This window comes from Clupea harengus, chromosome 19 (genome assembly GCF_900700415.2).
Source record: "Clupea harengus chromosome 19, Ch_v2.0.2, whole genome shotgun sequence".
Taxonomy (NCBI): domain Eukaryota; kingdom Metazoa; phylum Chordata; class Actinopteri; order Clupeiformes; family Clupeidae; genus Clupea; species Clupea harengus.
Genome location: NC_045170.1, coordinates 22,739,397 through 22,753,345, shown reverse-complemented (window position 1 = coordinate 22,753,345; position 13,949 = coordinate 22,739,397). Strand labels below are relative to the sequence as shown.

Sequence of the window (13,949 nt, the reverse complement as noted above, 5' to 3'; positions counted from 1 at the left end):
AATGGCCCAATGTAAGTCAATGGGAGAAATTGTATTAGTTTTTCTTAAAGTATAAAGTTTACATACATAGCTGAAGTGACCTTTAAGTTTGAACGAAGTTTTTACGTTAAGCTGTTCGAGCTGAATTAATCGCAGAAATTGGTAAAAAGAATAATAAGAAGTAGGAGGAATAAGAAACCTAGGAATAACAATACAGGGCATTTCATGCACTGTAATAACAACCAACCACATTAAAATTCGTGGGTTGGTACCTTAAGTTCATTAATACATTAACAATATTCTTCGGCGTCTCGTTGGATTCAGAGGTGAATTTCCCATCAATCAACATGACGTCAGGAATTTGGCCACGCCAAGTCGTAGGAGAGGGAGATATGTCGCAAAGCACAAGCAGTGTCTGCCGACTGAACACAACAGATTTCACGCTATGGGTCGAAGCAAGGATGCTGAGCAAGGCAACGACAAAGACAGCACTGGCGTTTTAGCAGGATACTCAAGTATGTAGTGTATATTATACCTAAAAATACTGTTTTGCGTTCGTAATTATCTTATAAACTTGCCCCATGTACACTAGCTAACAACTCCTTCGAGAGAAAAAAGGGAAATATTTATCAGCTGATCCGTCACATGGTAGGAGATAGCTCGCTTGCCAGTTTGCCAAAGCTAGATAGAGATGTATGGTTTCTGGAAAGGTGACCTCAGTTTAATATTCGTCCATACATTAATGTTTATGAGTCTAGGCTTTACTCTCGCATTAAATTGATGCCAAGACGCGGCAGTGCTGCAGCTAGCTTAGCTAACACTGTATGGGAGAGATTTGACTTATCCCCATACACATTTGAGCAAGCGTATTATCTAACAAATCAGCGTGATGTAACATTTATATCGTCATGAACCACATACGTGAGCTGATCATGCTTCCCCAATAGTGACATCCTTAGGTAAGAGGCTGGTGTGTGATGATTATGAGCAGAAAGCTAACCTTTGTTGTCTGGGGTATGTACCCACGTATATCGTGAGCTGGCGATGAAGGGCCAGTTACCCATACCTCGAAGTGAGTTTGAACAAAGACTCGTGGTTTGACGTTGCAGAATACGTAGGTAAGGAGCAATGACTCCAGGCATCACGGCATATATTTCCGGTCATATTTAGCGCTTGTTTAATCTTGGGAAACGCGTTTGATGGCGAATGGTTGTGTAGAGAGCAAGCGAGTGGGGAAAAGAGCGAGCGACCCCCTGTCAGCCGGAATACTTAAAGTGTAGCGAGGACGACTGTGCTTGCTTTTTGTGTGATTCGTTTAGAATAAGTGACCTTGTGTTTTCGCGTCGTAGCAATGAAAAATTGCGAATATCAACAAATAGATCCTCAGGCACTACCAACACCAACACCAACACCTACACCAACACCAACTCCTCCGTCCCAACCCTGTCCCGAGAAGACCAAAAAGCAACAGAGAAAATGGGAGATATTTCCCGGAAAGAATCGCTTTTATTGTGACGGCAGGATAATAATTGCTCGCCAAAGTGGAGTTTTCCCTTTGACTCTCGGCATCATCCTCATCACCAGTGGATTATTCTTCATATTTGAGTAAGTGCATCCTCTTTGACCTTACTATCCTGATATTTGTGTCAAACAAACTAAGTTATAACAATCAATGTGATGTATTTTGCTGATGAATGACGACATTCTCAAAAAACGTTTGTCCACTAGTTCTCTAAAAGTACCAACTTTGTCTCTGACTATAATGAACTTTGAAGAAATGGTTCATTATTTGATCATTATGTAAAATTGCGAAGTGTGGAGTAATTCTTTTCTATCCCTAGTTCATAAAAAACATTATAAATGTTTCTGGTGGAATGAGCAATCTTGGGTGCAGGGTACTGAAATGCTACTGACACTTTCTGAAATTAATCTTTTAGCTGTGGAAGTGCTTGACAGGCACATGAAAAAGATGATTCCAGTCAGTAGCACCCTTTTTGTTCAGTGAGTTGAGACCATCTTAACAGTGGCTGTAGCCTCGAGCTCTCTCCATTCACACTTCTAACAGTTCTAAGTGGGACAGGCACACCCATCACTGCATCGATCACAGGGTTTAGTGCCTAGCTAAATAACATAGCTGGAGGAAATGGAACACTCCAATGTTCTGGTGACCCAGCATTCTGGAACCGCTGCCATGTTCTCTCTCTCTCTCTCTCCTGTGTTCGCAGCTGTCCCTTCCTGGTGAAGCACTTGACCAGTGGCATCCCGGTGATTGGAGGCGTGCTGGTTGTGTTTGTGGTTATCTCCCTGCTGCAGACCAGCTTCACCGACCCCGGGATTCTGCCCCGGGCGACACCAGAGGAGGCCGCCGACATTGAGAAACAGATCGGTAAGGGACTCAAGGGGACCCCAATGGCCCTTCTTCATGGGTTGCACCAGCTTCAACTCTTTCAGCACTCTGTAGTTGGCTGTTGGGTTTATTATGTGTGGGGGGGAGAGTGTCACGATTTCCTATTTACACCACGCTAATGCACTGAACAATGATCTAACACCACCCAACATCCATTTGAGGTTGGACTTTGTTGCTCCTATTCAGTCAAACACACACCGTTTTACTCAGGGATGTCAGACAGAGGCAATACACTGTATGGATTGGTTGTTTGCTTGAAAGAGCAGTAAATCCATGATTATTTTGTGCACGTTATTATGTATGTGTTTTTCTGAGTAAATTAATCTGCTTTGTTGTTCCATGAACTTACTCGTATCGTAGTTCCATGGACTTACTCATACCGTAGTTCTCTTGGTGGTCTGACAGAGATGCTATAATTAAGAGACTGTGACTGACTGACTGACTGACTGACTGACTGACTGACTGACTGACTGACTGACTGAGAGTGTGTGTGTGTGTGTGTGTGTGTGTGTGTGTGTGTGTGTGTGTGTGTGTGTGTGTGTGTGTGTGTGTGTGTGTGTGTGTGTGTGTGTGTGTGTGTGTGTGTGTGTGTGTGTGTGTGTGTGCGTGTGTGTGTGTGCGTGCGTGTGTGTGTGTGGGTGGCCGGGGTTCTGAGTGGGACTCCGGTTGCTAGCGGTTCGTCTTAATGTGAGGCCTTTGGCACTCTGCTGTCATTTCAATTGTGTGCGAAATCAAATTAGATGTTTGTCTGTCAGGAGTGTGTGACACTGACGTAATGGTTTCTCTCACTCCACCCCCACACACACAGTTCTTCTAACTGTGCCTGTAATGATACACACACACACACACACACAGCGAAAGTCCTCAGTAAATGAGCCTCTGAATTGTTTGTGCTGTGCAGTTCAGTGAGCAGTGCTAGCCCTGTGTTTTATATAGGGTTGTAACATTGGACCCAGTGGAGTGATCCAAATGATGTTTCACTGTCCTCAAAGAGCATTAGAGATCTGCATACAGCCTAGCCCAGCCCAGTCCAGCCCAGTCCAGGCATCTAAGCTTCTCAAAAGGCTCTGATCAGTCTTTCCCAGGATGCAGCTCAGCCATTGACCATCACCATCAGACATCAGTCATTTTCTGCACCTAATCTGTAAATAATCACATTTCCTTTGCACTTCTGGTCAAAGGCTATCTCCATTCAGTTGGCCGGTTTTCTGCCCAATTGCAATGAAGCTGAACGTGATCTAATCAAAGTTCGAACAATCTCTCTCTGTCTTGGTGGTGGGTTAGTTGCTTTTGATAAACTCTAGCCCTGTCCATTTTGCCCAGGTACTAATCAGATCCAGTCAGCTACTCTGTAGACCTCTGTGGGAGTGAACTTTCTGTCACCCTGTGATGAAGGTGTGTGTGTGTGTGTGTGTGTGTGTGTGTGTGTGTGTGTGTGTGTGTGTGTGTGTGTGTGTGTGTGTGTGTGTGTGTGTGTGTGTGTCCCTCTGAGATAAAGGCCTGGTAATTAAGAGCCATTCAGAGTGGAGTGTTACGTCTGCACCGCCAGTGGAACCTCCACTCTGCTGGAAGAGCCTGGGACCATGCTGAAGGATGCCCTGAGGATGCACACACACACACACATATAGACGTATACACTCACACACACACACACACAAATAGACGTATACACACACGCACACAATGGGGCCGAGTATCTGAGTGGTCCCCTGTTCTTGACCGTCGGGGCAGCACGACTCGTGCTCACGGCTCAACCCTTACAGCTATTTCCTGCTCAAAAGGTGCCTTGTTTGTTTGGTCTGACTGTTTCCCAGATAAGTGAGGCAGTGCCCTTAGTGGGATTTTGGTGATGTGTGTCTATGTGTCTGTACGCACACGTCTGTCTGTGAGCGTGTCTGGCTGCCATTTCAAGGGCAGAGTGTTACCAGCGGTGTATGGTCAGCCAGCTAAAGAGAGAAGACCTGTGAGTCATCGGTAGGCAGGCAGGCAGGCATTAGAGGAGCCTCCGCTCCCGCTCCAGCACCAGCACCATCAGGCTCAGAGAGAACTCCGTCCCTAAGGCTGTGACTGCTGAACTCCACACCACACCAGCAGGCTCAGAGAGAACTCCGTCCCTAAGGCTGTGACTGCTGAACTCCACACCACACCAGCAGTGTCAGAGAGAACTCCGTCCCTAAGGCTGTGACTGCTGAACTCCACACCACACCATCAGGCTCAGAGAGAACCCCGTCCCTAAGGCTGTGACTGCTGAACTCCACACCACCATGCTAAGCGTTAAGCACTGTAATGACTCAGTACTTATATTAGCACTGCTCATTCTTGCACAGGCCAAACCTCACATTTAGATTAGTAGTATTTATACTGTACATACAACCCTTATATACACTCACCTTTCCAACTCTGTCAACTTCACCTCTAAGTATAACATATTTTATATATTATACATATAATACATATATATAATATACATACATATAATCATTTTTTTATTAGAGACAATTGTATTGCTTTGGCACTATATAAATATAATTGATTGAAATTGAATTGTTACAGGCCTACAGCCTAGTGATGCAGCCACTGTCATGTGCTCCTTCATCCCTGATACATTCTCTGCTCTCAGCAGTTTCTGTGTAATGTCCGCTCACTGAACCCGTGTCAGTATCAGTATTTCATCATTAATTCCTCTCCTTTTATTGCGTCACTGTTTCTTCCTTATTGCCTGTAATAGTGTTTGCTTAGTGTAAGCCACACATAGCCCTCTGCACTGTTGTACACTCATGTCCATGCTAGAGGGAGAAGGTCTCAGATATGCAGTAGTGATTGTAATGCCCCGTAATTTGCAGCCAGCACAACCTTCTCCTTCTTATTATTTATGTGACCTTTCCTCTCCTCTGTGGGGTGTCTGTCTGCCCTTCCTCTCCCTCCTCCTCCTCACAGATAATCCTGGGTCTTCGTCGTCGTCCTCCTCCTACCGGCCTCCTCCGCGCACCAAAGAGATCGTCATCAACCAGCAGGTGGTCAAGCTCAAGTACTGCTTCACCTGCAAGATCTTCCGGCCCCCACGCACCTCCCACTGCAGCCTCTGTGACAACTGTGTGGGTGAGTCAACGTGTGTGTGTGTGTGTGTGTGTGTGTGTGTGTGTGTGTGTGTGTGTGTGTGTGTGTGTGTGTGTGTGTGTGTGTGTGTGTGTGTGTGTGTGTGTGTGTGTGTGTGTGTGTGTGTGTGTGTGTGTGTGTGTGTGTGTGTGGTCCCAGCCCACGGGGTGATATTTCCCCTCCTCATTCATATTGATGAGGCAGCTGAGTTCAGTGTCTGTCAGTGCTCTAAATGTGTCAAGTATAAATTGTGGGCTTGAGGAGTATGGGAGTTTTCTTCTATAAATCTGATAATGTCACTCTTCAAATGATGAAATATGAAGAATGTGATTAATCTGCCAGAAATGATGGAAATAGCAGGTTGTTGTTAAAAACAGTCAAATTACAGAACACTCCCCTAGTGTCTTGTCATGTCTTTTGGCAGAGTAATAGTAGTAGTAGTGTTTTAATTAGAGATGCAGAATTGATGATCTGTCAGCAACATTTAATTTGGTCTCATTTGCTTTGGTCTTGTCTTTGTGTGTGTGTGTGGTTGTGTGTGTATACGTCTGTGTGTGTGGTTGTGTGCGTATACGTCTGTGTGTGTGTGTGTGTGTGTGTTTACACTTTGCTGTAAATTCCGACACAGACAGCATATTGCTGTTGGCACGCTGCGTTGGATTAGGGTGCCTCCACGTGTTGCTGTGTGTGGGGTTGGATGCGGGCGCTGGTTGAGAGCCGGGGGCTGCCGATGTAAGGCAGTGTGTGGGGTTGGATGCGGGCACTGGTTGAGAGCCGGGGGTTGCCGGTGAAAGGCTGTGTGTGGGGTTGGATGCGGGCGCTGGTTGACAGCCGGGGGCTGCCGGTGTAAGGCAGTGTGCCGCTGATTGTGTCTGTCTGAGTGTGGCCACGCGTCTCTGAGCTGGGTTTTATTCTGTGTACAATGCAAAAGAGAAAGTGCATGTAAATAATACATGTAGCTTCTGACTAAATGTCACCATGCTCGTGCAAACCCTAGGGATGCCTTATGTGCTCTAGCCTTGGCATGATGTTATAATAAGACTATGATCTGTGTGTGTGTGTGTGTTCCTCTGTAGAGCGGTTTGATCATCACTGTCCATGGGTTGGCAACTGCGTGGGCAAGCGTAACTATCGCTTCTTCTACTGCTTCATCGTGTCGCTGTCCTTCCTCACCGCCTTCATCTTCGGCTGCGTGACCACACACCTGGCCCTGCGTACGTATACCTGTCTTCACCTCCCTCCTTCTGTACTCTGATGACCGTTTACTCCTCCTCTCTCTCCTCTTTCTTTCTTTCTTTTTTTCTCTGTCTCTGTCTCTTTCGCTCTCTCTTGCTCTCAGGGTGCATTAGCTGCATACATTGTTTAGCATGAAGCCATTATTTCCCTTGTCATATGTTTTATTGTCACACACACATATAAAGATATATACACACACACACACACACACACACACACACACACACACACACACACACACACACACACACGCTCAAGACACTCCCTGTCCTGTCAGTGCTACTGGAAAAGCCACACACACACACACACACACAGAATTGAATGTTTATGACTGCAATGCACAGCGCCCCAGTGTTGTCATGGCCCGCGTATAAATGTAGTGTTACCTAGGGTAAGAATTGCTATGCTATCGTTATGAAAAAAAGGAGCAGGAATTTGATTCCAAATCCAGCACTGCTAAGTCTTACTGCTATCTTATGTGTGACTGGGCCTTAGCTATGTTAATGAGGGGGTCTGTCTGTCTGTCTGTCTGTCTGTGTCTGTCTCTGCTCACTCGTATGCTCGTCCCAACTTGTCTTTAAGCTACTCTCAAAGCCATACTGTGCTCTCACATAGGTTTCTGTGTGTCTTTATTTTATCAGTGCGAGAGTTTGTAGGAATGTGTTATGATGACCACTGACTGCCATTGGCATATTTGTGCATTAGCTGGTCTCTTGTAATGCTTTTAATTTGTACATTTTAAATTGATACTTATGTTTTGCACAAAAGTGTCTTAAATAGCATAACCTGCTTGTCTTCTGACTGACTTGTCTTCTGTGTTTCTCATGCAGGGTCACAGAGTGGGACTGGACTGGTGGATGCTCTTCAGGATAGCCCCGCCAGATATCCTTTACCTGCCTGGAGTTATCTAATGATTTTATTATCTAGTTATTCCTCTGATGGATCCAGCCCATGGTACCTATATGTACAGAACTAGCCTACAGAACTGACCATATTAAGCTAACTAGTTTGTGTCGAGTAAGTTAGCAAAAGTTGAGCTCCTTTCCTGTCGAGCGCATACACACCTCTGTGTCACTGTGGGGGTGTTGTGTCTGGAGGCGCTGTAGAATTGATCTCCACCTTACGTCCTTGTGTTTGTATCTGTTTAAACTCAGCAGGGCTTTTTTAATGTTTGTGTTCAGTTTCTGTTTGAATCCTTGACCCCCTCCCCCCCTGCACTGCTATAGAGCTTGTGGTCTGCTTTTTCTCTGTCTGGTCTATTCTGGGCCTCTCGGGCTTCCATACCTACCTGGTGGCATCCAATCTCACCACCAATGAAGATGTGAGGATTCATTTAATATGCTCCTGTCCCCACTAATCTTAATCCAAATGATGTGAGCTTGCAGTGGTACACATGACCATAGTAGGTCTTGCGTGGCTAATGTCAAGCGTGTGACCCTCCCCCCTCCTCTCCTGTGTGTAGATCAAAGGCTCGTGGTCGGGGAAGAGTGGCTCAGAGGACACTGGGAATCCGTACAGCCACAACAGCATCTTTAAAAATTGCTGTGTTGTCCTGTGTGGGCCCATGCCACCCAGGTGAGTTCAACAGAGTTCCACAGTTCCCATAGGATTAGGCTGGTTGGAGTTCTGCTTGGCTGAGCAGCTCAAAAACACACCTCCAGTATCAGTCTCTCTCTCCCTTTCCCCCTCTCATTTTTGACACCCACCATCTGTTTTTCCTTCCTTTTCTCTCTCCTTTTCTCTCAATCTCTCTTCTCTTTCATTCTCTCTCCTCATCTGTCCTTTCTCTCTACCTGCCCCTCTCTTGTCTCTCTTTCTTTCTGAATGTCTCTCTGTCAGTTTTTCCCTTGCCTGTGGTTGTCATGGTAATGTGTGCATTGTTTTTCTCTCCACCACAGTTTGATTGACAGGCGTGGCTATGTGCCCGAGGACTCCCTCCCCAACGCCACCGTGGAGATTCAGCTGCCTGCTGCCAAAAATGACGTGAATGTGGTAGGCAAAGTGCCCTCGCAAGGTCTCTAGGAGACCCCTGACCAAACCCCTTACCCCCTGTGACCCCTACATCGCTGCCCCGCCCTTCTTTGTCCTGCTCACTCCAAAGGCCTGAATGATGAATGCCCCCCCCCCCCCCTCCCAACCCCACCCCATGGATGCATCCCAGAGTGATGTTGTTGTCTCAGTTGTTTGACCTGTGACCCCTGGCAGGAGCCTAACCCGGGCCAAGGCTCTGGCCGTTTTCTCGGGGTGGAAGGCAATGACGGCTAAGGAAGGGAATGAGGAAGTCCCAGTAGGTCAGGTGACAGCTGCAGTGCAGTTCGAGAGTTCTGCCTCAGCGCTCACCACGCTTAAAGCTCAGCTCAGCTCCGGGAGGATTCACTTCCTCTTTTATTAACTTCTGTTTGCTTTTTCTAATTGTCAGAGTAACGCGCCATGTCTGTTTACGGTAAGGTTGTGAGGGAGAAGGGTTGGACTGGGTAGCCACCCAGCAGTGAATCTAACCGAGTGTCATTGCCACAGAGTGCTTCCAGTCAGTCACCCAGCAGTGAATCTAACCACGTGTCATTGCCACAGAGTGCTTCCAGTCAGTCAGTCAGTTAGTCAGATAGCGTAACGCTTTCAGCTCCGGCTGACCTCTGTCAGTGATTAGGTCTCGGGAAATCAAAGAGGAACTGAGACCAGTAGTCTCATCCACGCCACACATGCACACAGACTTCCCCACTGTCACCCACTTACACACACACACACACACACACACACACACACACAGAAGATGTGATCCGCACTGTGCCAAAAACGTATTTCTTGGGTCCATAAGCTCATTCAGGAAGTGGGAGGTGGGTGCGTGTGCTTGGAAATGGTTCTGACGCTACTGTGTAGACTGCGTTGTTTGAGCCGTGTTGCTTAGCCTTGCTTGTGATGAAACCAACGGCTGACTTGGATGTATTCAAAACCAGTCTGTGCAGTAAGCCATGGATTTATGCAGAAGTGCAATAGTAAAGAGGAACGTGTGACCTACCTGTCTGAATGGCCTCAGGATGAGGAAGAGGAAGATGACCCAGTCTCTTATCGCAGGGACCCAGTTACAGGTGTCCTCACTTGTTTGCACGCTTGTGGCTTGCCTGTTTGGTAGTCTTCAGGCCGTATTCCTATGAACCCTCTCGCATTGCTTTGGTGTGGTTCACAAAGTGCGTTTTGGGTGCTTTGAGAAGAATAACTGCACTCATGCAATAAACCAGGCAGTGTTATAGGTGCCAGCATCAGAATTTATGCAATACTTTCTACTATTGTTTTTTTTCTCTGGTGTTGAAAAACTGAGAGCTTTCTTTAAAAGCCTGTTTACTGTGTGCCTGACTGAGCTGTTTTTGTTTGTATGTGTGTGAGAGTTTGTTTTTGAAATGTGAAGTAATTGCTTGTACTCTGGCAACTCAGGAATAGATCTCTTGTCCTGCTGTGCCATGCTGCTCGTGTGGTCGTGATCATGTCCTTTTTTTGTATCGTCATCATGGCAAATTTGTTTTTGCATCAATGTCATGTTTTTAAAAATGTTTTATATCCATTTTATCATTTTATATAATAAAACATATTTAAAGTTAACAGTAAATCCCTTCCAGTGTTTCAGTTTTACCTCCTGGTGTGAGTGTGTGTGTGTGTGTGCATGCGCGTGTGTGTGTGTGTGTGTGTGTGTGTGTGTGTGTGTGTGTGTGTGTGTGTGTGTGTGTGTGGTTGTGTGCATGTGTGCATGTCTGTAAATCTGTATGATGAGCTGTCTCTGAGATTGGTCCAAACTATATGCACAAATATTGGCTAAGAATGCATACTTAAGAAGATGATTGATGTCCATGGTTTAGTATGTCTATCTGTGTGTAACTCAACCTTTGTGTGTGCATGTGTGTGGGCGCGTTGGTGTGTGTGTGTGTGTGTGTGTGTGTGTGTGTGTGTGTGTGTGGGCATGCACGTGTACGTCCTCCAGGAGAATGTTTGTCTGGACTTTGCTCAGACCTGCATCAGCTGATGAGTCAATAGGATGAGGCTGGACAGGAGGTTGGTACTGTCAGAGATGGAGTGTGTGTGTGTGTGTGTGTGTGTGTGTGTGTGTGTGTGTGTGTGGAGATCGGTCATGAGCTCATTTTAGCTTTTGTTCTCATGTGCGTGTGCACACACCTCCACATTCCACCTCACTTTCTCTTCCTCCGACTCTCTTCTTCACTCTATCCCTCCCTCTGTCTCTTCCTCATTCTGTCCCTCCCTCTGCCTCCTCCTCATTCTGTCCCTCTTTCTCTCTCTCACACTCCCTCCCTCTGTGTCTGTCTGATTCTGTCCCTCATTCTTTCTCTCACCCTCTCTGTCTTTGTCTTTCTCTGCCTCTGTCTCTCTCTCTGTCTCTCTCGCTGTGCATGTTGCTTAGCCGCTGTGCTAACTGTCCATAGCGAAGACAGGTTGTGTCATTAGGACTTCACTTCTTGAGCCTGTGCCAGAGCCAGTGCCCACACCAACACTAGCCTGCTCACACTTGGGCCCAAACTGGGGCCTACGTCTGGCCCTGCTGCTGGGACCAACGCTACATGATGCTCACTACGTTTTCAGTCTCCGTTACAGCTGAAAACTGAAGCGCTTCAATGGCCAATGTGTTCTGACGACCGTGTTTATTTATTGTGTTTGTGTCTGTCTTGACTTTTTTTTAATTTTTTTATTATTTGATTTGCTTTGATGTGGTTGTTACCGCTGAGGTCTTATTGGAGAACAACACTGACCGTGGTTACATGGATTCGAATAACTGCCTTAGTCGGACTGAAATCGCATTATCCGTTTCATGTAAGCACCTTAGTCGGATCGTAGTCGGACTGCACATAGTCGGACTAACACCCCTGGATAACTCGATCCGATCCAGTTGATAGTTCGACTATTGCGGCATGTAACGGTGAATTGGATAAGGAACTGGACTTTGCGTCTTTGCGCATGCTCCCTCTCTCCCTGCCAGGTCGTGACCCGGAAGACGAAAGAGGGATGAGTTGTCTCAACTGTTCATACCAATGACACGGTTTTTTATGAATATCCTGCAGACTGTCTCACAAGCTTATTCTTGTTGATTATGAACAAACATAACAGAAGAGGTCCGAAGATATGAGCACCTTTACAACCCCTCCTTAAACACGTATAAGGACGTTCCACATTGTATTTGCTTAAAACAACAGCAGTACTGTCAAATCAGTTGTCACTCGGCTATTACCTGACCAAGGTTCCATGGCAATGTTCCGAAAGCCCATTTTTCCGACAGCCCGCTGTTCCGAAATTGTGAGTAGAGCAACGTGAACCACTATAGCCCACATGCACATCCCAATGAATCACACAATCATAAACATATAAATGCCTTTATTTCACAAGCATTAACTTGAATTCAGAATATTATTATACACACATGCATTTGCATCGCGATGATACAAAAATATTTGTATGATTGCCAACGCATGCATGCTTTGTCAGTGCTTGACAAGATCTGCGTAATGTCCTGTGACAATCTGCCGGTGATTTCCTTCGCATGAGTGGTAGCCTACCCCATATTCAAAACCAGAGTAGGCTAAGTTAACAAATATTGCCTAGGAAAAGTTATATGCGTGATAGCCCGGTGAGCGTCTCCGCTCTGCTGTGCAAACGAAATGCTGTGTGTGTTTTGTGCCACTTAAAATATTTCTAAATTTTGCCAGGGGGACTATTTTTCGGAATAATGAGATTTCGGAATATCGGGCTTTCGGAACACTGGGCCGTCTCCCCTGACCAATACCTGTCAAACTCGGTGATACTATTCACAACTAATTTGTCCTTCATTCTATCAAATATGATGAAATTTGGTATTGTGCCAGCGAGGCACGCGTGAGTTTAGTTTTGTTCAGTTATCTGGCGCTGAAAAGAACCACGAATAAGTACTGTCAAATCAGTTAGCCTATTATGTATTGTATTAATTGCACCTAGTTCCAGTGGCGCATGCATGCAACTAATGCCCAGCGTTGACGATGCAGATACAGAGCTGGAAACAGCTAAATGAGTTACGCAGTGAACTTTATCAAGCCCTGGAAAGTTCGGCAAATTTCTACCCAAACATTCATTGCGTCCTGAAGGTCTTGTATCTATCTACGAAAAGACTGACTGGACTTGCTCTCATGAATATTCACACAGATTTGGAAATCGACAGCGAAGAAGTAATAAAACAATTTGATGCAACTGGCAGAAGGGCAATGCGTTTAGGCTGTAACCCATTATTTGCGCGCGTGTGTGAATGTGCGTGCGTTTCTCTCGCCTTTTATCTTTCACCTTTGAATAATGTAACTTATAAACACATCTGCCCGGCAGAAACAAACAAACAAACAAACAAACAACCCAAGAGGCAACACGCATTTCTGGACCGATGAACAGACGCGATTCATGCTCAATCAACTGTTGTTGTTATTGGTAGTGGTGAAGAGGTCAAGCGGAAAGGGCTGTATCACCACTAGTTGTAATGAAAACAGCGCCACCTATCGTATCGGATATGACATGCTTTCGGCCAATGATTTGATTTATTCACTGCCATCTATATTGGGATAATAGCACTTGCCCCAAAAGATAGCATAGTCCGACTAAGCAAAGATTCGAATTATACCATCATGTAAACACACTGACTGGCTGCTGCACAATTTTCTAGAATGTTCTACATCTACATTCACTGGAATGAACTCAAACACTGAGCCAGATATAGTGGATTCCTCTTGAAGCTTTTACGGTGTTGTTCCAGACAGTATATGCTCATTTGGGTTGTCGTTACTTTTTTTACCTTTGATAAAGTCAATGTCTCTTTAAGACTGTGTTCAGTTCGTCGCCATAATGATAATGATGTCAAATTGATTAAACGACAAGTCTCACTAAAGCCGGGGAGTCAGAGCTCCGCCTTCACACAACGTTGTAGTGTAATTTGCCAAGTTGGAAATATCCCAGTGGTCCCGAACGCGGCATTATAGGTCAAGCTAGACGCTATGTTAAACTCACGACTGTGGAACGCCAGCATGCTGTAAAAAAAAAAACACGCTCTGGCGACGTTAGGCCGTCTCTGAGCCTTCTTCGCTTGTTTACCCTGAACCAATGTGGGGTTTTCTTAACGGTGATATAGCGGGATCTCTGTTTAAAAAGTGTCACCCCTCCTCTATTGCTTCAGTCTGGCTGAAGGTATTGGGGAGACTGTGTAATGGAGGGTTTTGTCCAG

The 13,949-nt window shown here is 45.8% G+C and overlaps 1 protein-coding gene across 1 annotated transcript; it reads left to right on the top strand.

Annotated features, from left to right (window-relative positions):
• Window positions 1-360: 360 nt before the first annotated feature.
• Window positions 361-9,478, top strand: zdhhc18b (zinc finger DHHC-type palmitoyltransferase 18b). The gene is made up of 8 exons (XM_012831450.3): window positions 361-1,584; window positions 2,205-2,365; window positions 5,324-5,485; window positions 6,559-6,696; window positions 7,549-7,600; window positions 7,937-8,039; window positions 8,181-8,293; window positions 8,617-9,478. The coding sequence occupies exons 1-8, from the start codon at window positions 1,331-1,333 to the stop codon at window positions 8,738-8,740; spliced, it is 1,107 nt and encodes a 368-aa protein (XP_012686904.2). The 5' UTR covers window positions 361-1,330; the 3' UTR covers window positions 8,741-9,478.
• The last annotated feature ends 4,471 nt before the right edge of the window (window positions 9,479-13,949 follow it).

Coding starts and splice junctions, on each gene's coding strand:
- zdhhc18b (XM_012831450.3), top strand. CDS start 1,331: ATGAAAAATTGCGAATATCAACAAATAGATCCTCAGGCACTACCAACA. Junction 2,366..5,323: donor CGACATTGAGAAACAGATCG/GTAAGGGACTCA, acceptor TCCTCCTCACAG/ATAATCCTGGGTCTTCGTCG. Junction 5,486..6,558: donor CCTCTGTGACAACTGTGTGG/GTGAGTCAACGT, acceptor GTTCCTCTGTAG/AGCGGTTTGATCATCACTGT.